The 21,881-nt window shown below is 43.9% G+C and overlaps 1 protein-coding gene across 5 annotated transcripts in view; it reads right to left on the bottom strand.

Moving 5' to 3' along the window:
* Positions 1–1,183: 1,183 nt before the first annotated feature.
* Positions 1,184–21,881, bottom strand: part of LOC117267086 (rho guanine nucleotide exchange factor TIAM2) — a 136,789-nt gene continuing 116,091 nt past the window's right edge. For all 5 annotated transcript variants that reach the window (XM_078174995.1, XM_033642723.2, XM_033642721.2 and 2 more), the window contains 12 exons: positions 14,155–14,388; positions 12,754–12,822; positions 11,660–11,785; positions 11,054–11,162; positions 8,224–8,403; positions 7,806–7,924; positions 7,114–7,222; positions 6,587–6,645; positions 6,365–6,467; positions 6,002–6,095; positions 4,222–4,376; positions 1,184–3,896 (listed from right to left, as the gene is read on the bottom strand). In XM_078174995.1, the coding sequence (XP_078031121.1) occupies positions 3,190–3,896; positions 4,222–4,376; positions 6,002–6,095; positions 6,365–6,467; positions 6,587–6,645; positions 7,114–7,222; positions 7,806–7,924; positions 8,224–8,403; positions 11,054–11,162; positions 11,660–11,785; positions 12,754–12,822; positions 14,155–14,388 (2,064 nt within the window). In that variant the 3' untranslated portion in view covers positions 1,184–3,189. The remainder of the gene's footprint in view (positions 3,897–4,221; positions 4,377–6,001; positions 6,096–6,364; positions 6,468–6,586; positions 6,646–7,113; positions 7,223–7,805; positions 7,925–8,223; positions 8,404–11,053; positions 11,163–11,659; positions 11,786–12,753; positions 12,823–14,154; positions 14,389–21,881) is intronic.

Here is a 21,881-nt window from a genome sequence, read left to right as displayed (position 1 = left end):
AAGATAATAAACAACGTCTGGCCAGCTCACTCAGTGTAAAAGTCCATAGTATAGGCAGGGAATCCAAAAATACATCTTAGGCAGTCTGACTGTAGTTAAAAATTCTTCATTGATACATGGATAACCAATGTGTTTCGACTGGAGTCCGCATCAGGGTGAAGAGAAGAGCACCTGCTTTTTACAACGAACTACACAGAGCCTTAACCAAGTGCAGCACTCCCTTTTTTTCCCATAATGACAAATTAATTTTCTTCAGCTGTTAATGTAGCTTAAATATGTGTTGATGTGTGACAGTGTGTTGTTTACTATCACATATGTCAATTTCTCCCATGTTTAAAATAGAGTTTGAATCTGATATGTTTGGAAAAATGCAGAGCAACTGGGGAAAGAAAAAAATCTTTATTATTGGTCCTTGCTGCTGAAGGTAGATATTTCTGTTTAATTGATTCTAAGTCATTATTATTATTATTATTGACTGGATGTTATGTCTGTGTTGTAATTTGTGCTACCACTAGCCATTGAAACATTATCAATTGTCACTTAAGGCCACAATAGCTGTTGTACATCATATATAGGCTTGCTTCATGCACCAAAATTGAATTCCATTCACCTCCAATATGGGTAGTGCCCAATGTAATGAAATGTAATGTAGTACCAAAATGTCAACAGATATCTCAAAATAAAGCTGAAACTCTAGCTATGCAGGTAACTGGGAAAATGACTTGCAAAACATCCTTTAATTATTTTATTCATTTAATTGTTTTCAGTCCTCTAGCTTTATGAAAGAGAAAAATAAATAGAAAAAAAAATTAATTGTCCTTATGGAGGTGTTAAACGTGCTCAGCCAATTGAAAATGTCTTAATATGACGCTTGATTCATTTCACATATGTCCATGTATAAAATCAGAGCACTGCAGTAAAGCTCTTTCTTCATATAACCGTGCCCCACTTCTGTCAGATGATAATTATGTATTCTATCGAGAATATACCTTTTCTTCCAATACCTGTATTTCTTACGACAGCTAATCAGGGAGTGGTGGCAAGTGAAGCCTGGGGACGAAGCCGGAGATAAGACACTTAGTTCCCAGCACTGCTTTACCTGTCAGTAGAACATAAAGAACCATAAAAACTGAACTGACAGACTTTGAAGGGCAAGTTGAAAGCATTGTTCTCCAGGCGTCACTCACAGATAAAACTTTTATTTATAAAACAATTCCATAAGAACAGGGCATTCACATTCATTGGTATGCTAGCATTAAAGGCATGGTAAAGTTGAGCTAAGAAGGTAAAGAATGTAGTAGTGGTTTGCCTTTTTTAATAGTACCTCAACATGTACTTCCTGCTACGGCAAACAAAAGGTTTTACAAAAATATCTGCTGCATTTATTGCTTATTCCTGCCTCGTGTCTTACCTGTACAGTGTCAAGTATGTATAAGAGGATACATAAATGTTTCAAAGATAGAAAAGATAATATGTACAGGACACAAACATAAAAAGAAACATTGGGTTTGAAACATTATTGCAGTTGAAAACCATTCAATTTAAGCAGCCAGATCTCAGAAACACTTCCAATGCATACACTGGAAATTACAATCTTCAGGAAAAGACAACCAAAATCCAGTAGGCTACATTTAAAATGAAGTGGGAAAAAATGACAAGCGGTATTACATTGTATTTATTTACTAATGGACCAAATCTTTAGCCAACAGTTCAAGCCTTCACCCAAAAAGTTAGTTTTCTAAGATATACATAATCAAACCTATTAATAAATAAAAACAGCATTAATAACATTAAAACCTGTACAGATAAAAAATATTTCAAATATATAGGCAAACAGTGTACTTTAGTGCACAAAATACAGCAAAAAGGCTTAGTTGCGAAAGTCAGCAACCTTCCTGTTTTAGGCCATTGCGTCTCTTTTCAGGAAGTCTGACTTGACCACTGCATGTCTTTGGGTGGATCCTATTAGTCTGTGGTAGCCTTCACTCAGTGCCTCCTTCCATTTCATTTTAAACTGTTTACACCTGGTATGAACATGCGTTTTAGTGATCTGAACACAAGTGGACAGCTGAGACACATCACTGTTCGCACGTGTGTATCATGCGTCAATTGACCACTTTAGATTTCGTTATGTGACTTACAGTAGAAGTCAAAAGGCTCACGCAAAGTAATTATGTCCACACTCTCACTAGTCACATTAGCAGTTGTTTCCATACAGCTGGAGATATTGCTGTTTGCAGAACTTAACACGTCTGATTCAATAGGGCAAAATGATGGGCAGTGACACAACACTTTGTCCAACTCGTCATAAAATGGGCAAGTCATAGAGCATCAGCGCACTCTCACTAAAACAACCACGTCCTGCATTGATGAAGTAGTCACTGTCAGGGGCCATTAGTGTTTACACTACAAAAGATATGTGGTCAAATGTGTGCCAGACCACCTCTGCAAGTGGTCTGAGTGATCAGATCTCAATGCCTCTTGGTGGTCGTTGACACTTGTACTTAGCGCTGTCCACTTGTGATCATCCGAGACACATGTTAACACCAGGGTAAAACAGGGCCTACGATGCAGTTTGTAACAGTGTTTGGTTCTGTGACACCAAATACAAATACTTTACCAAGCCTGAGCCCATGACCTTTGTGTGAAAGCCTGTTGCCTGGCAAACTGTGCCAAGCACCAGTGTGGCTGCCTCTAGAGATGTATTTCATCTCAGTGTACTGTTACTCTATATGCACTGTGGACCTTGCTCCTCTTTTAACTTTTGAGACTGACAGACCGAGGACATTCTCCCCATTTCTTCATAGAAAAGGTCAAAAACTGAATAAAAACTGCCAATCAGTATGAGCTGCAGGGGAAACTAGGATGGAGTACGTCACTCAAGACAGTTTGTTGGGAGGAGAAAAAGCACAGAGAGCAGAGGAAATCGCGGGAACGCATCAGTGCTTGGCAGATTCATTGTAGTTAACACTAGGACAGAAATCACCTCTCTTAACCTCTCAAGGGGGAGAAATTGGTCAGCCAATAGGCTTCCATCTGAACAGATACCGTACACCTAACTTAGCAGGCAGGTGTGTGACCCACTAAACCGACTTCCGGGTTGAGGCACAGCTTCACAGCCACACTGGTACAGCCTGTAGTGAGCCACAGGGGCTTTGGTCAGAGTCTCACCTCTGTCCATCCACTCCCCTATGAAGAGGTGGCATTCCCAGAGTCAGTGGCACAGCTCTCAGCTGGGTCAAAGAAACAGTCCTCATTCACTACAGAAGTCAGACTCTGGACGCTGAACTCCCTCTCCAGCAACGTGTTGAGGTCCACAACCCCCGATGTAGATGCTGCATCCGTCTGGCTGTCCAGTGACCTGCTGTGTGCCTTCATGTGTAACAGTGCACCCTGGCTTTTCCTCAAACTGTTGGTTTTCCTCTTAACAGCACTGAAGTGTCCTCGCATCAGTTTGGGTTGGGTCTCTGGAGTGTCCCCAACTTTCTCAGGTTGAACACAGGGAGCCGGTGCACATTGCGACACAGAGTCCTCTGAGAGTTTAAGTTGGAGGAACTGAGCCTCAATGGCGCTAGTTGGGGAACTGCTGTCTCCACTGCCCCGCCTTGTTCCCCCCTCGCTAAAGCCGTCATCATCCTCATCACTCAAAATATCAGACTCTTTCACAGCAGAGGTGGAGCGGGGCTGCGAGTTCGATGCAGGTGTCTGAGACCAGTTCTGCTGGACAGGGAGGATTTGCGAGTCAGAGGAGTTGCAAGTTGGAGGAGCCCCAGAAAAACTGTAGGTTCCACTGCTCAGGCTCCCCTCGTCTGAGTCTGGCCCCAGCTTGAGGTTCCCAGCCTGGGTGGAGAGCTCTCCAGGCGGCTGCTTACACAACCAGGAAGCCCTGGTGGAACCTGGGAACAAGTATGGAGATAAAAGTCAGAAATGCCACTCTTATCTGAGCAAAACACTTGCACCCTCAGCCCCTCTAGCATTTAATGGCCTAAAAAGTGAGATACAATCATCCCTAAAGTACATGCATACTTAGCATTACACAGTTGATGGTTTTTAAAGGCTAAATAAATACCAATCAGTGAGGATCACTCCTATGCTGACATGTTTTTATAGGAAACTTTCCTGGGAGGCAGTGCCTGGTGCTCAAAATAAATGTCAAATGTTGTGCATATATCTTTGTTAGAGAGAAATATCTCCCCCATATGAATGCTTCTGAAGGCCCACCTAGCCTGGCAGAGGAGGGCAGGGTGCTGCGCAGGGGGACCAGGCGCTCCTTACCGCCCCTCTCCAACGTGCCCTCAGTCCTCATGTTCCTCCTCACGTTCTCCCTGAGGATGGAGCGGATCACCTTGATGATGTTGACCTTGTTCTCTGGCACGCTGAGGAGGACACAGCAGAGGTACCATAGTAACATGAGCACAGGGTATGTTAAATTTGATTTGAGAAGCTAAATATAGATTCAGGGGACTGGTGAGAGAGTTCCATTGTGTCCCCAGTGAAATGAGTTATGTAATTCATTAGGAGTGATCCCAATTTCACAGTGTGTAATGAGAATTACCAATTGGGTCACAGGCATCACTCTTACTACCATCCCCATGTAGACAGTTTTTACGGTTAAACGCTAACAGCAGCAGCAGACAGGATCCATGGGAAGACATGCCAAGCTGGTGGCTACACCCTCATGTGTCTTGTTGAAGACCATGATGTGAAAACAGAAATGGCTTTACAAGATGTGATTATTGAACGACATATGAAAAATACTACATGAATAGGGGACAAGACTAAATGTCTGTATTTTCTAGTGGATATTCATTTTCTGTTTAACAAGTATTATAAATCATCACATTTATAGTTTGACATTTTGGGAAATGTAAGCGTTGAAAGGGGATGATACCAATCTCACATTTGTTCGTTGAATACGAAGCTACAGCCAGCAGCCAATTTGCATAACTAAGCATAAAGACTTCTTATGCACACCAAGTAATACAGATATCTGGTGTGTTTAATTTGTACAAAAATCAAAGATATAAACTGTTAATTAGTGAGCTTTAAAGGTGCTAGTAGGCAAATGTTTGAACTGGTTAATTGTGCAAACTGCTTTCCTGTCATTATGCTAAGCTAACTGGCTATCACAACTTGGGGCTTTTTGTAGCCTTTTTTGCACTATGCTTTCCATCAGTAACAACAAAACTGTCAAAACATCCCTTAACAAACTCACACAGTTAATCCAAGTCTCATTTGTCCAGTCGTATACTTACTCAGTACTTCCCAAATACATGCACTTTCATTGAAACATTGTGATTTCAAACATGTCAGTACATACAGTCTCATGCATGCCCGAGTAGCGTGTCTGTGCACACGAGTGCGTCATACACAACCATGTGTGAGCAGGCATTTTCAAGGTGCACTACTCATAGGGCGAATGTGTTTAGTATTAGGTTTCTTAGTTAGGTTTTAGCGAAAATTAAAAGTACTGATCATACAACTGGATAAATGAGACTTGGATTATACTTCACAAGTTGTGTGAGTGTTTGTAAAGGGATGTTTTCATATAGTTTTGTTAAGTGCATATCACAGGTGATAGTTTGCTGACCTGCCTTAGATGTGTGCACACAGTTTTCCTGTGCAAAGAGAAATGATAACAGACACTATGAGCATGCTTATTTTGATTTTGCCTCCAAATAAAGTGGGCTGGATAATCTGTCTGAACAGTTGTCTTGTTTAAAACCTGTCTGACCACCTCACTGCTTCCATCTCTTGCCCTGTTGGACTTCGTTTTAGTGAGGTCACTGTGTTCCCAGATCTCATTACTTGAGTGCAGTGTCATAACCAATAGAAATGGTGGCTAAAACTACAAAAATAACACCAGTGTTGTAATAAACCTTAATTATCCTCCCTTAATGCTGGTATGTGTAGTGGGTACAACAGAAAAACAACTATGTAATCCATGAATGCATACCAGCATTAATCATCACTGACTCCACCTGAAAGTTTAATCTCTGACCTGCTACACAGCTGGAAGACGGTCTCTGGTCTCCCTTCCACCTCAGACCTGGAGTGAATCAGCTCCCAGATGGAGCTGCTTTCTGTGCCTGTTCCTGGAGGAGTGAGGAAATAAAGGGGAGGCTTTTAATCACACAGTCCAAATATGGTTTATGGTTTCAGGAGGAGATAAGGAGTGAGGGAGCTGAGTGGAAATGCCAGAGGTGTGCGAGTGTGTGTACTGTGTGTGTATGTGTGGGCAAGGAGAATGAGCTTAGCGGTTTGTGTGGGGAAATATGAAGGGGGAGAAGGAACAAAAAGATTTAGTGGATGTACTTTGTGAGTGATTTAGTGGGGATAATGTGGCAGTGTGCCAGCTTCTTACCTGCAGTATTTCCCAATCTGACCTGCAGCGCCGAGAGCGGGATGAGCCAACGGAACTTAAAGGGGTCCGAATCTCCGTGAGAAAGCGCTGAACGAGGGTTGGTCTGGTCATCGCATAGGGAATGCCACATAGGGAGAGAAAAGAAAAAGAAAATGCGTTTCACACCAAAGACCCCATTTGTGTCATGTGAGAGTAAATGAGTGCAACAGACACAGTGCTTACCATCTTCTTCTTCAGCTTGTTGTTTTCCCTGTAGACCAATATCACCGCTTTCTTGAACACTGGTGAGAGAGAACACATCAACGTCTTAGTTTTGACTGCGAGTGCCTCTTGGGGAAAGCGACTGAAGGAGTGCAACCCACAGAAGCATTTTAGATGGCAGCTTGAAGCCTTAAAGCGAATATCAGCGCTACAGCTCCGGAGATCGAGATTCACTGAAATCTGTTTGAGTGCTGCTGCAGACACAATTCTGTGTGGCTCTGCAGAAAATCCAATACTCTTGGTTTGTACTGATTAAACTTTAACTGCAAACATCCACAGGTAACATACAGATGGTCCTCTATGTGGTCATTTGTACCCCAAGCTGCTGAGACAAAACAGTATGTGGAGGAATAGCAGTCAAGATGTTGATTGCCAAAATTCTATTGGTAATTGATTCCAGCAGGGTGGAAGTTCAAGGTAGGGAAAAGAGGGCACTAATTTTCCCACAATGCAACAGCAATAAAAGTGGTTGAAGCATGCAGACTCACCAAACACGGTCATTTCAGGGTCTTTTCTCATGCGACCCAACGACGTATGAGGGTTGAGCCAGACCACTGAGGAATGCATGAGAAACTCTCCCATTGAAATCTCTGTGACCTGAGAGAGAGACACACACACACAAACAGGAGACTGTTAAAAGAAACAACAGAGGGAGAGATGGAAGAATAACAAGCAAGACTTCTGGCTTTCTGCTGGAGCATACGGCTGTGTGATACATACTAAGTATCCATGGAGCTCCACAGACAGTATAAACCACTGTTTGTACACAGGGTGAAAGCAGATTCTCAGGCAAACCTTCGTGTCGTTTTTGTCTGAGCTGTTTAAATATGTTGAAAACATACAGTACCCTAGACAACACTATTTAGCATTCACTTTGAATATTTATACTGCAGTGGTTACCAACTAAATATTCCATCAACTTGTAAATGTATTCGATCCCTAGAGGCAATGCACAGAAGACGGCGTAAACAACTTAGAAGCTAAACAGCCCCACTCTGATGTACTGATAGTTAACTGGGTTGAAGTAGTTTAAACTGATGTGATTTTATCTTCAACAAGACGCCCTTGTAGCAGGTGTCCTGTGAAACTCTGTTATATCCATGCAACTGTTGCCAAGGCAACTTTGTATATGTTTACTATGCTTGATGATTTTACGTCTGATTCTGAATTGTGTGTTTACCTCTTTATCGTGGCCAGTCTGCTCAGCAACGAGCTGATCAAACACGGAGCCGTAATCCTCGTAAATCTTCTGCATCTCATTGATGTGACTGGCCACCTTCTCCATGGCTTTCAGAGCCTCTGCGGGGACGAGAGCAGAATGCGAGCGTGTTAACAGAGATCAATTCTTGACTGTATATATGCGGGTGCTTTGCATTACAGTAGCAGGTTTTATTTACTCATTGTGAGTGCATTGTGTGTAGGAAAAATGTCTTCTGTTATGTGCCGAGACCTGTCACTTACTGCTTCCAGGCATGGTAGCATGACAACAAGTTATTGAAATGACAAGTGTGAACTTGAGCCGTATTTATAGCACTTCCTCCCCATGTGTGTGGGTGTGCATATGCGTCTGTGAAATGTATATGTATTTGTCTGCCTACCGGTGAGGTGGTAGTGCTCCTCGCTGTCAGCGTCAGTGAGGGAGACCAGCTCCCTGAGCAGCAGGGGATACTTGAGCACCCTCTGCACGGGTTTAATCAGGTAGGACTCCAGGGTGGATGAGTGCTGCTTAGTGGGGTTCCTCGCATCAAGGAATTCCTTGAAGGCCTGATCTGTCTTAGCTGGGAAACACACACACACTGAATTAATATGAATCTTTCAACAGCTGAGTCTTTGTTTTTGGTGTTTGTGTTTCCTGGTGTACTCTGATGGTCTCATGCACACATAGTAAGAGATGTGTGGTGATATTGTAATCCAAACTCAGCTCTGAAATCATCTGGTTAGTGCAGAATCATGGTGCAATAAAGTGTCTCCAGCAGGGGGTAGTGTAGGCTTCCCCAGCCTACCATGACCACTGCAGCATGTAAGTGTAAACATCTGCTTATATATCCATTAAGCTCAGCACATTGCCTCTGAGTATCATAATAAATTGAACACAAGCTGTTTTCACAAAACAAAAGAAAAAAGGGCAGAACAGTGTTGAGTTACTTAAATACTAGCACTGTCACTGTATTTACAACATGGTGCAAATGATCAAGTTGGGACTCTTTAGCTTACAGTGAAGCTACACACTTGGTGTGAAATGGCAGGTATAATACAGAATGAGCCTTCTGTAAAGGTGGTGACATTTTCCCTGAGCCGTATGCTTCCACAACGCTTACTGAGGGGGGCCATTAAAGTATTAATTATAGCACTCCCAGCCACAGACAGGCAGCCGCATCGACACCTCCCAGAGTAATTGGCAGGCAATTAACGAGTCGACAAATAAACAGAGAAACTAAGGCAACCCAGGGCCCTTGGCATGGTGGGAGAGGGAGGGGAGTGATGAAGATGGCAGAGACAGGCATATAATTACTTTAATGGTTGACAAACTCCCACAGATTCCTTCTCTGTGTCCTTGGATAAGCTGGTTTTGACCACTCTGGGCCAACTGTACACTCTGTGTGTGCCATGTGCAACTATCACCCTTTTTATATTTTGCTGTTCTTATATGTACTGTGCCATCATTATGTTACATGTTGTTCTAATTTTAGCAAGTGTGAGCTGACTGTAATACTGTACACACCACCATTTAAAGCTTTGGTTGAAGAGCAGGGTGTATGAACCCTGTAGACAGAGTACTTTTAATCTGGCATCTTTTCTCTTCACTCAAGCACTTGGAGCCATTTTGCACATTTGGCACTGCCCACAGACTGAGGGACTAAGGAATAATCACTATGCCAAGCTTTTAGGTGCTTTTTGAAAAGGTAAGTCATTTCTGACCACATCAATCATAAGTAAAGAAAAAAATAAAAAGCTTCTGACAATGAAATTAAAAACTGTAACAATAAGTGACAGCAGGGTTGAATCTTCGACTCGGTAGTGGGATTTCCCTTCTGTTAATCTTTATAAACAGATTCTAGGTAGGCAACAGGTCAAGATTTTGGTATGGGAACGTCTTGGCTTCAATTTGTTGTCCAAGAAATACTGACTAATCATGTTTGAGCGGGAGGTCGACATACAATCTCAGAACTCATCAGCTCTTGTGTTACAACGATTAAGCTTTATGTTTTCCCTTCATTTATGTGCAGTCATATGCAGATATCTGTCTATAGAGATCAGCCAAAATGACCGGAGCACAAGAGGAAATCTTGCCCCGGTTACTCAATAACTATCTCTGAAAATATTCTCCATTGGCCCCACAGATTTATCATAGTCAGACAGATTGCCACTGGGCTCCAACATTGCCTTTCTGTTTACATTTGGATCATAGATTTAGTTTTTTTAAACAGCACATCTAAAAGCAGGGTTTTCCTTGAAGAATTATAGCGAATGGTGGCATAATATATGCTCAAACATAAATTTCATGAACTCTCAAAATATATTCAACACTGCAGAAAACTCTTTCATGCACCACTGTTGCTTTGATAACCATATTTACCACACTTTATTCTCCTCTAGGTATTCTGACCCTTCAGGGACTTTTTCTGAGTGTTTTTCTTCTTCTAATCCTATTAAACATCCATCCTGCTGCTTACTTCGAGGAATATCCCACGCAATTCTAGTAATGGGGCAGATTTAAGTAGCACAGGGGGGCACTTTGCCCACACCATCCCCCCATGTCGGCAAAGAAGCCAATCTTCTTACATTTCTCTCTGCGCTGGGCAGCGTTCCCAAATAGTGGCAGAGAGGCCGGCGTCGTAGCAAGCATAAATCAACTTTAAAATTTCGACTCTGTCACATGCTCAGGGCGACGCAAGGAATTATTAGGGCTCTGAGGTTGTAACAGCCCGCTGTTTGTGGACAAGGTTATCCAAAGTCTGTGTATTAACAAATGCATGTGTTTGTTTAAACTCTATCAGCTTGTAAAACAGGTAATAGCTTTGAATGTTTAGAGGCCGTACATTACAAAATGAAAGGTGGATTTTGTTTCTCTCAGCTCTAATATTTTGTGCGTGTGTCTGTGCATGGTGATGGAGGTGGAACACAGCTTGCAGTAAACTGGAGAGGCATCACTCACTTCACTTTCATCCACAGTCTCACTCTAAGGCGTTTACTTTGGTACATAATTGATTTGTTTCTGAAGAGAAGAGGCCAAACCTTCAGCAGTGAGTGCTGTAAGGTGCCTCTGATGCAACATAGGTGCAAGGGAGCTGAATTTAACAAGGGTGTGGGACATTTTGAATTAGTGTCTGCAGATGTATCTATTGTACAATTCTCTATTTCACTTTGTGGAGTTGGAGCGTATTTAGGCCGTCATGTATTCTTTGTGTGTTTAGGTGTGTGATGTACCTCTCTCCAGGACCTTCTGGACCTTGATGTGGTTAGCACAGAAGCCGCTGTAGAGCTTGAAGTGGTCCGCATAGTAGAGGAACGAACCCCCGAGAGAAAACAGCAGCTTCTGTAAAACCCAAGAGGGTGTGAGAGAAAAACAAAGACAGCAACTGAGTGTTACACACAGATGGACAGAGAGTGATGCCACACAAAGCCAAATGAGTACAGAGAGATGGGATGAAAGACTGCGAACATGTGAAGTCATGACCGAACCACTCTGTCCTCCCTCTCTCGGGAGCCTATCCAAACGCCCCTCTGTCCTCTCCCTCTCGCCTAACCTCTCAAGCACACTAGCTTTCAGCAACACACTATCCAACCAGTCAACTGCTGCCTCGATCAATAGACCCCACACCTTGTCATGTCAAGCCTATAAATCAGCCGGCGATGCTCCTGTCACACCACCTCAATTATTTATAAACCTCAAGATCTCAGAGATCATACCTTTCTTTGGGATAGTGGCTGAAATTATCTAGTTTGAGAATAATGTTCTGTATACTCATGGAATCCACACCGAAGCTGGAGACATTTAATCAATACAGTGATATGTTAGTATGTGTATCTCACCTTGAACTGTGAGGGGGTCTCCAGGGTGCTGAAGTCAGGCGAGGAGGCGATCCTCTCCTCCAGGGTCTGCAGGAAGACCCTCTGGAAGTCCAGCATCTCTGGCAAGCTGCCAAACAGACTCTCCATCTGAGGAGGAGAACGAGGGTAGAAGATTAGCGGGATAATGGATAGAAGGAGGTTAAGAAAGGAGTGGTGGTACGGAATTGTGGGAAGGTGATCGATAACGATGTACGAGAGGAAAATGGCAGCGAGAAGAGGGAGAGAGTGAAGGAATATGAGGCAAGAAAAAAGAGATAGCTTGTAATTCATAACAGTCAGTCAGGCAGGCACCCTGGGGTGTTATAAAACCTCCACTCTGATGGCTCCATCTCTGACAGAGGCACTTAGGGACAAGCTATGGCCCTGCTAGAAATGCAGCGCACACACCCAAACAAACTTCTACTGTCTTAACACACGTACCCAGGGTCAACACTTCCTTCATTAAAAGCCGTTCGGGGGCTAACATGCTCTTGTGCACTTTGTGTCTGGACACGTCCCGCTGTCCTATAATGGCCTTTTAATTTGCCCCAGTGCTCAGTGGCCTATCGACTAGTGCGTCTTAGGAGAGTCATCCTGTGTTTGAGGTCACGCGTGGCACAGAGCTGCACACAAGCCTGAAAACTGCAACACTAAGGTCATTAGCATTCTGCAGCTACTACTATATGTCACCATGCAGTTAAAGGTGTTGTTAAATGGAGAAAAAAAAACACAATCTGAATGAAAAATGTGCTCTGAAATCAGCCGACAGCTACACTGTGGTGTGTGAATCTGAGGTGAGCGTTGAAATGGTAGGTTTACTCTTAAACTAGCCTTTATTGTTATGTCCCTGTGGGATGATAGAAGGTCAGTGTAGGGGAATGGTAATTTGTCCTCCAGCCAGGCACAGTGGTAATGAGGGAGATATGGCCGAGCAGAGTTCATCTACGTCACCTCAGGATAATAAACACTCGATAAATTTCATGTCCCATATAGCTTCAACACCTTCCAGGACATGCCTCTCGCTGCATGTTGTTCTAATGTTCACCATACTTCATACACACACACTCGCCACCCACCTCATCCAGCGTGAGGAAGGTTTCATTCTGCAGGGGCTTCAGGTAGATCTCAAACAAACAGGCCAGGTCCTGTGTACAGAAAAAAGAGAAGAAGGTCAGAGACAAGGAATCAAACAGCAATAGATAACATTATCCTTTAACCTTTATGTCCTTTAAAATCCATTCCATCATCAAATCACTGTATTTCTCCCATAATAACCTCTAACTGTCTCCTTCCCTCAGTCCCTCACCTCATTCCTCCATCTTCTCCCTCTATCCCCACCCCCACCCCCCACTACATTAATGTGGCTGTAGCTTGTCTTGGTATCAGTGGAGATATTCTCATTAGGTTGATTTATGAGCTTCCTCCTCCTCCTCCTCCTCCTCGTCCCCCTCCCCAAACTACCTCGGTTGCTAGTGGTGCATGGATACGGGCGAGCAGGCCTGCATCAAGGCACTCTGGGAAGACAATCTCCTCACTCAATTACAAATCAACGGCAAGTTGAAGAGGAGGGGTGCACCAGGGAAAGGGACTTAATGAAAAACGAGGACATGAGGGAGGTAGGGGGAAAAAGTGCCAGCCATGACAAGTGTCGCAGAGTCAAGAAGATCATGAGTGTGACTCTCTAATGTGCATCAGGGAAGAAAAGGTCATATTGGAAAACAGGAGGGCAACAAAATGATTGGGCGGGAAGGAGATAAATAAGGCTAGACAGGAGGAGGAGGGATGGAGGAGCTCTAACTGTGACACAGAAAACTGCTTTCCTTTTATTTCTCCTCTTTTCCATGCCCCATGTAGCTCCTAAGCATCATTTTAAAAGGGAGAAGATCAGCATTTTTATTTGCTTTCTTGCTGACACTGAGATGAGAAGGTCATACTTGGATATTAAATATGTCGCGGACCCAGCAGCCAGTAAATTTAGCGAAGCATAGGAACTGGAAAGTGGGGCAAACACCTTGCCTAGCTCTGTCCGAAGTTAACAAATCCATCACTAACTGGCTTATTATGTCTCTCTCTCTTTTTTTTTTTTTTTTTTTTTTTAAATTTGTACAGAAACAAATTTGACACACAATTTGTTGTTTTCAAGGGAGTCGTGCTAGATTATTTCTTGCCTGGGAGCAGTAACTTCCTGTAATCTTAACTGCTTTCAGCCAAGAAATGTAACATAAAACCCCATAAAACCATATTTATGTTTTTATACATCAGTTGTTGAACCGATTAAAAAAAAAAAAAAAAAAAAAAGATATATAAGGCGTTAGTTATTGGGCTCTAGAGGAGTTGATATGCAGATATTATAAAAGAAGAAAGTATATGATTTTACAGCTGAGGAGTAAAAACAAGGGACAGATTTCATGAAATATTCATGTAAGCTTCTTATAAGATTTTCTAATACGACAGCAGTCAACGCTTTGCGACCTCACCTTGACATATGACTTTTCTGTGTCCACCAGCTCCTGGATGACCTTACGTAACCTCTCAGTGGCGCTCATGTGTTTGGGGCAAGGTCTAAGCAGGGTGGCCTCTCGCGTGGGACCAGACCCTACCTCCCCTCCCTGCCTCGCTGGAGGTCCTTTGGTGTCATCCATCAAACCCCCGGTGCTTGAATCCGTTCCTTCCTGGAAGGATTGGTAGAGAGTGCACACTGTGTCCACGCTCTGTAGGGGGCGACAGAGAGAGAGGGGTGTATTTAGGTTAGGCAGCTCAGGGTTTACAGCAGACAGCTGGATTAAAATAAGGATCACGCTTGTAATAAAGTGCATGCACACACGGGCATGTATCTGCACTGGAACATGCTCTCAAGGATCTATTAAAAAGAAAAATCTAAGCCTTTTACCTCCCTTATTTAACTATTCACCACTAATGATTTCAGCTCCATAGCTGTATAAAAATAATGATGTATATAATTCGACACTGTACATGGCCAGCAATTCTCCTGGGTATAGTAAGTGCGCTATGGAGATTTAGTTATGCACTCTGTGCTAATTGGCTTTGCATCAAAGACTTTACAGTGCATCTGAAAGACTAACTGGATATCCCTGTAGATAGCATTATTATCACATTACATTATTCTTCTAAATCCATAATGGACAGTTGTGCAGATCTGTGGTCACATCAATTCCAGACAATTTGACATGCCAGGAGATCCCAAGTGGTCATGTAATAGTTTGTATTAGAGTAGGTGGGGGAGAGGGGGTGGAGGCATCTCATTTACTTAATTTAGCTGACAGTACCTCTGCTCATTCACAAAAATGTAGTCTCCTCCAGCCCATTTTGTACTTCTCTGATAGGTGGATCCCCATGAACAACTCAGCGTCATACCATTTAACGGAAACAGCTAATCTGCATTGCTTTATATTGGACTGTATTGCCTGGGGTAGGGAAATTAACATCAGCCGTAGGCACCATAGTGAGAAGTCTTGCCTGTGGCAGGTGTGATTTTCTAGTCTGTGAGCAGCGATGGCAGAAAATGAACCATTATCAGCCTCTCTGTTTTATTCCCTAGGATGTACAAAATAAGGAGTGAGGGAAAAAATCTGTAGCCATCTTTATATTGCACTATGGTGTATAATATATGCTTTTCAAGCACTACGGTTAATGTTTCTACACAATCAAAATCCATCCTAAGTTTTCACCTGAAAAGCTATTCAAGCTAGATGTGCTTGACTGTGGTGCACAAGCCATCAATTATGATGTGATGTGATGCTAAAAATAGCCTTCTGATGACCAGCCCTCCTTATTCCAAGTGAATTACATGCTGTAGAATTATAATCTGTGGCCAGTCACTAGGATCAGCAGAGGCCGATAGGTGCCAGTAATAGCAGGCTCCAATCCGCTGCACAGCAACACAGCATGGTGGGGCGGCCACGATGGCAGGCAAAACAGCTGCTCAGCACTCTTCCTGTGTATGTGCAGGGCTTCACATGAGCAAGCATTCAAGTGCAGCTCACTACTAAAGACTGTACAGCAACACACACTGGATCGATACACCCTTCATCCTGACACTGCAGGCATTGATACGCACACGTACGCACTTTCCAAGCAGTGTTTGAAAGCTTGTCTGAATCATTCAGCTCTGAAACTCGTGTGAGCTACCACCCAGAACCCCTGACCATCCACTCCCAGAGAGCCCACACACCATCAAGGCTTCCATTAATAAGCCTGCGACTCATCAGCTAGCTCATTATAGCGTGGTCACTCCAGAGACGGCCCTCCAATGCTGCAAAATAGTCTGTGTGAGAGTGACAGACTGAAAGAGAGAGAGAGACAGAAGGGGGAAATGCCTCTCCGTGTCCTCTATGTATGTCTGGGCTAAGCCTCTTTCAAGTGATCTGCCGCCCACAGCAGCGCTCCACTCTGGAGCTCTTTGAATGTGGGATGATAATTATGAGGGGACTTAATGTCTCCCTCTGCGCTGGTGGAGGGAGGTTCTGATTGGAGACACACATATACTGCAAATGGACATACCTGTGCATGTTAACACACACTGACAGGGCTGACAATAAAATACATGCTCGACGAATGGTCACAACAAGTCGACAGAAAATACTGACACCAATAGAGTACTTCAGTCGTTACCCATTCTGTGAATGGAGTAGCATGTAGTATTGCCATAAATTTGAATGTTTTGGTGGCAACTCCTTCTCCCTGCTCAACTTCACCAGACTACATCAAGGTTGGGCTGCAATGTTTCCTGCTGCGGGAGTGTGAGCTCAGCATCATGGACAGTTTTGAGAGTCCGCCAAGCCACACACACATAGTGACAGGGCTAACAATTAGCATCACACAACCATTAAAAGGTTTCAATGTCGATGCGAGATTCTTGGGACCGTCGGTGTTGGATGTTAACCGCTGCTACTGTGTTGGCTCGTGCTAACCGGGCAGATGCCGAACTGACCAAAGAAAGGGGTTCTGGAGTTGACAGCAACAAAAGGTTTGCTGATCCAAGGGGGAGACTGGACAGTCCAGGATCAGATCCCCGGCACGAAAAGGATCAAATGCAGGTATCATTTGACTGAACACATTTTGATACTATTTGTTACTGGTTTGAGATACGAAAATCCTTTATTCATCCTACAGTGGGTAAACGTGCAATTTGGTTTATTTTGAATAATACGAAAACCAGCCCTTGTGAGAGGCTCTATGCATGCTAACACGCTCACAATGACAATGCTAACATGCAGATGTTTAGCAGGTATCTTTACCTTGTTCACCATTTTAGTTAAGCTAGTTAGCATGCTAACATTTGCCCATTAGCACCTAACACAAAGTACAGCTGAAGCTGATTTGGATTTCATGAGTTTGGCAGGTATTAGGTCATAAACAAAAGTATCGGTCAAACTGAAATTTTGTTCGATTCATCCTGAAGGGATCATAAACATCTGTACAAAAATATTAGGGCAATATATAAAATAGCTGTTGAGATATTTCAGGTGGCAGACCGACCAACACTGCCATCCTGTTAGCATGGCTAAAACAGTCTTGTTGTGCTTATGATTGAGCTAGAGGTCTATACAGTATAAAAGTGCTACTTTCTCTGATTGAGTACAAAATATATTTTTTTGCCAACAATCATTTTCTTCAGCATCTGGGCTGATGGGGAAAATTGTTTTGCAAGCATTTATTCTGATTATGTGGAAGCCAACATGCATGTAGCACTTCTCATTTAGAGGGAATTCATATGAACCTAAGAATACCAGCCATGTAACTACAGCTGCAGACACACTATCCCATTAAAGATCATAAAGTAAATTTCAGACGCTGATGATGCTGCCACACACAACGCCAGTCAGCCTCCATTTACTGATACGCTCGCTGGGAAAACTCCATATTGCGCCAGGCGGGAGGACGGGGAGATTGCCTGAAGGAAACACTGAGGTTAAGGATATCAGAGAAACATATTCATCAAAACAGCCCACTGGTCGCTCCAGACGGGGGGAGAGCAGCCTTGTGGAGACAGATAACAGTCATATCTGCCGTTTATTTCGGCTACAGGCGCCCAGAGCAAAGGGGAGTCCTGTCTGCTAGCACACACCGCCACTCAAGTGCTGAGTTAATTCTCATCACACCCACACACTGGAAGGGCATGGGCTCATGTTCGTCTCGTGCACACGCGAACGAGATGATGGAGGAGCCACAGAGCTGGGGGAAAAAAAGAGCGTGAATGCTTAACTGGACGCTCGGGAACACCGTGCACATGGAAACACACTTTTACCTCTCACACAGCTTCGTAACTAAGATTTTCATCAGCACTAAATGGCAGATACCTGCACTGGAGCGTGACGAGAGAAGGTGGGCAGAAGGAAGGAGAGAAGAAAAAACAGAAGGGAGGGGAGCTACACACTGTCATGACTCAGGAATTGCATTGCCTCACAACAATCCCACCAACACAGACTGACAGCTAGCCCAAATAACCAATTAAGAGCCGAGGACGGGAGCCAGTGGAGGCGGGAGAAAAGCCCGGGAGCGAGCCAGGAAAGAAGAGTGGATCCAACAGTGCTGTTGTGAATTCCTATTCAGGTTTTCTCTCTGACAGCTGACAGCTCTGGATCATGTTTCTACCTCTTCTCGCCATGTATGCCCTTAAGTCAATTTAGAAAAGAGGTCTTTGTCAACCTTCTCAGGTAAAAAAAAAAAAATGAAGTGAGAAGCTGTTGAGTCATTTTGTCTCTGTCTACTCGGTTTCCTTCTGATGGCGTCCAGCGGCATTTCGTTTCATTTTCAGCCAACTCCCATACACACATGTACATGACGTCCACTTACTAGATCCTTTTGATGTCAAAGCAAAGGGTTTCATCACAAAATGCTGCACCCTTCCCATCAAGCAGAATTCCTGATTTCTACAAATCCACTCACAGTTTCACTCCAAAGCTGAATCTATATTGCAGCCACATGTATATCAATATTAATCCAAAAAGCCTTTATTGTACCCACTCACTTTCAGGCGTAGTGACACTTAAAAACAAAGCTAAGTGCTACTGACTGTCTATAGTCGCTTTCAATGAGGCCCCTTCATAAAGTGCATCAAATATTAGAGCATAAACACTGTTAATCTCTAAATATTCACTTGCTCTCCCCATCCTCTGCTCACCATGAAGAGCAGTCTGTAGAGCAGCCTCCATGCTGCTGTGGCCTGCCGCTGGGTCCTTCGGGCCAGCGAGCAGCCCTTCCTACGCAGCCTGCCTCCCCTGGATGCTGGCATGACGGCTTCAGAGATGATGTGCGAGTTATACAACTTTGCTGAACCAGAGAAAATATCCGCAACAGAAGTGAATAGTTGGCTTGACCGTCTGGGAGATCTCTATCTCCATCCACCTCTAATTTCAATATGATGGTCGGTCAGTCTCTTCTTCAACTTTTCTCATCCTCCTCCTTCTTCCCTGCTCTCTCATTAGTGTCCACTGCTGCCCATCTCACTGCTAGGCCCAGGGTCAGAAGCCTCAGTATTGAGCACACCTATGTCTCTGAGGTGGAGCGGGCTTTGATGGGGATCGAGCCATTGATCCTGCACCCTGCCATTCTGTGAACGTAAGCAGAGGAAAAAGTGCACGCTGCCAGCTTAGTTTGCATATCAATCACCAGCGGACGGTCTGGCCACTTGGCTTGTGCAAATAGAGGGGAATTCTTCCCCTGGCATCTATGTTCTCTCTCACTGTCCGTCTCTTCCCATCAGCGCTGGTCTTCCTGCATCTGTACTTTCACATCCTGCCATCAATCCTACTTCCCTCTGTCCATTTGCCTCCAGATATCCCCCATTCCTCTCTCCTCTTCCTCCGGTTCTTCCCCTCCTTTTTGGCTCCATGTGACCTCGGTGTAACTTCCAGAGAGCTGAATGGAGAGGCCGGGGGCTGTATCAGTGTCCAGTCCCTCAATAGCATCAGTACAATGCAGACTGTTCTGGCTTGTTACCTCCACACACAGAGGAATGGCTGACTCAAAAGTGGGAGGCTCTGAGCCGGTGGGGGGTAACGGGGCAGGAATGTTAACTATGGCCTCGCACAAGAATAAAACGTGACATGTATCATACATTGCACAGGGTCCTCTCACATGGAATAAATAAACAGATGACAGCTCTGTCCATTTAAACCTAACTTGCTTTGCAAATTGGCTTTATTATAACCACATTTCAAAACCTTTTTCTCATATCAACTCCAGACAATGTCCAGAGGATCACACTGAAGATTCTTCTAATCCCGCCTATTTTTCCATCCCACACACAGCTGGCCAATCACTGTGTGAAATGGGGATGATGGAGTTCCAGACGCTGTTGGACTACCCAACAAGCACTTAGTCTGAAGCATACAGAGGCCTCCGCGATAATGATCCTCACTGTTGGCTGTAACCGCACACACTTACCATGGAGGATTTCAGCCCCCCTTTTTTGGCACACACAAACACTAAATATTATTCAGTCTCATTTGTGTCATTTTCCAATACTTGTCTTGTCCAAGCGCTGGGTGTAAACACTCACATAAAAAAAACACAGCTTGGCACTGTCAAACTGGGAGGGTTGCGAGATAAACACTAAACACTGTCTCCATCTCCCTTTAACGCTCCAGTGAAGTCATTATGTACAGTGCTCAGTCTGCTTTGCAGATGAAACGTCGCTCAAATCAAAGGAGAAGCCTTGCGCTTCTCCAGCAGAGAGGCCCCCCATCTTAGCCGAAATAAACAAACAAACGTAGGGTGGGAGAGGATAAAGAAGAGGGGATGAAATACAGGTGTGTCCCTGAGGCTGGCTTCACCCATCCCTCACAGGAAACAGCCTTGTCATGACACTATGAGAGAGAAAGGGGGGAGGCATGGTGGCCGGTAGGCAGGCCAGTGATTCATTTGCCATGTTAGTGGACTATAGTGCCATGATGCCATCTTCTTTTCAAAGCTCAATAAAAGAAGACGCCTGCTCATAAATCAAACAGAGTAGAGGGGAGGGGAGAGGAGGATGAGAGGGAGGGCTGGTCCCGTCTCGCTCCACTCATGCCCATTTACGCCTTTTATTATTCATCCTAAACAAATATTATTCCGCCAAGTCTCGGAGGACTTTGGGAGAGGAGTGTGTTTTAATAATGAAGCCAGCTTCAGATTAAAGCACCCATTCTACTGGGTCCCCTAGGCTATTCAGATCCACTCCACTGCATGACTGCCAGTACAAAGGCAAAGTAATGCTAGCACTATATGCTATTCTTACTCCACCAAGATGCCTGAAACTGAATGAAAAGTTAAGTGGAAATGCTTGTAGCAAATGGAAAACATGGCTTGATGACAAACAAGTCTGTGGAATAACTAATGGCAATCCCTGTGATGCCCCCATTTACCTTCCTGACCTGGAAAAAAGCTCAATCCAGGTGATTCAGAAGCAACCAGAGCACCCTGAACTACACATGCCATACAACTGCCATGGATGACATGTTACAAACAGATAATAGACCAACAAGGCTCACAAGGTGACTGTTTGAGAGTGAGTACACTCTCATAAAGACTCTAACTGCTAGTAGACCAATACAGTTAATTCTAATACAGCCCATACTGCAGCGATAACATCATGGACAGCAATAAAGGCTATAGAGATAGAGCAAAAAAGTGGTGCATGACCTTTTGACTTCCCATCTGCCTACACTATAAATCTTACTAATGAACAGTTAAATTAAAGATCACCAGGATAGGGCTGAGAAGAGAGGGAGTGCTGGGACAAACAGGTAGAAGACGAGGCTAAGAATCTGCAGGGACACTAGCAGCATGGCATTCTCTCTAAATCAAGTGGCAACTGAAAGGCAAATTGAGGCCAGTGCGGAATTGCCAAAAGCTGCAGTACCTCTAATGGCCACTTGAGACTGGCTCCAGAGGCCAATCAACCCCCATGAACACCCATGTTAAAATGCCCAACATAACAGCAGGAAAAAAACATGTTTACAGCCTGGTACAAAAAAACAGCTAGAGGATGGGACATGAGCCAAACTAAAAAAATGAATGAGTGAGAATATGATAGCACAGAGATCGTTACTGCGCAGAATCTGGTTTAAAATGATGTCACCAGTGCAAGATGGCAGCAGCCATATCCAGGATACTTTGGCTTCATTTTGTACAATTTAAATAGGTGAAGACTTGCTGTCCATCTTATTACAGTCTATGGTATCTGTACCTAGTTTAATAG

This window comes from Epinephelus lanceolatus, chromosome 15 (assembly GCF_041903045.1).
Source record: "Epinephelus lanceolatus isolate andai-2023 chromosome 15, ASM4190304v1, whole genome shotgun sequence".
In the NCBI taxonomy this organism is placed as follows: domain Eukaryota; kingdom Metazoa; phylum Chordata; class Actinopteri; order Perciformes; family Serranidae; genus Epinephelus; species Epinephelus lanceolatus.
Note: the sequence above shows the minus strand (reverse complement) of the source record. Positions and strands in the feature narration are given on the sequence as shown.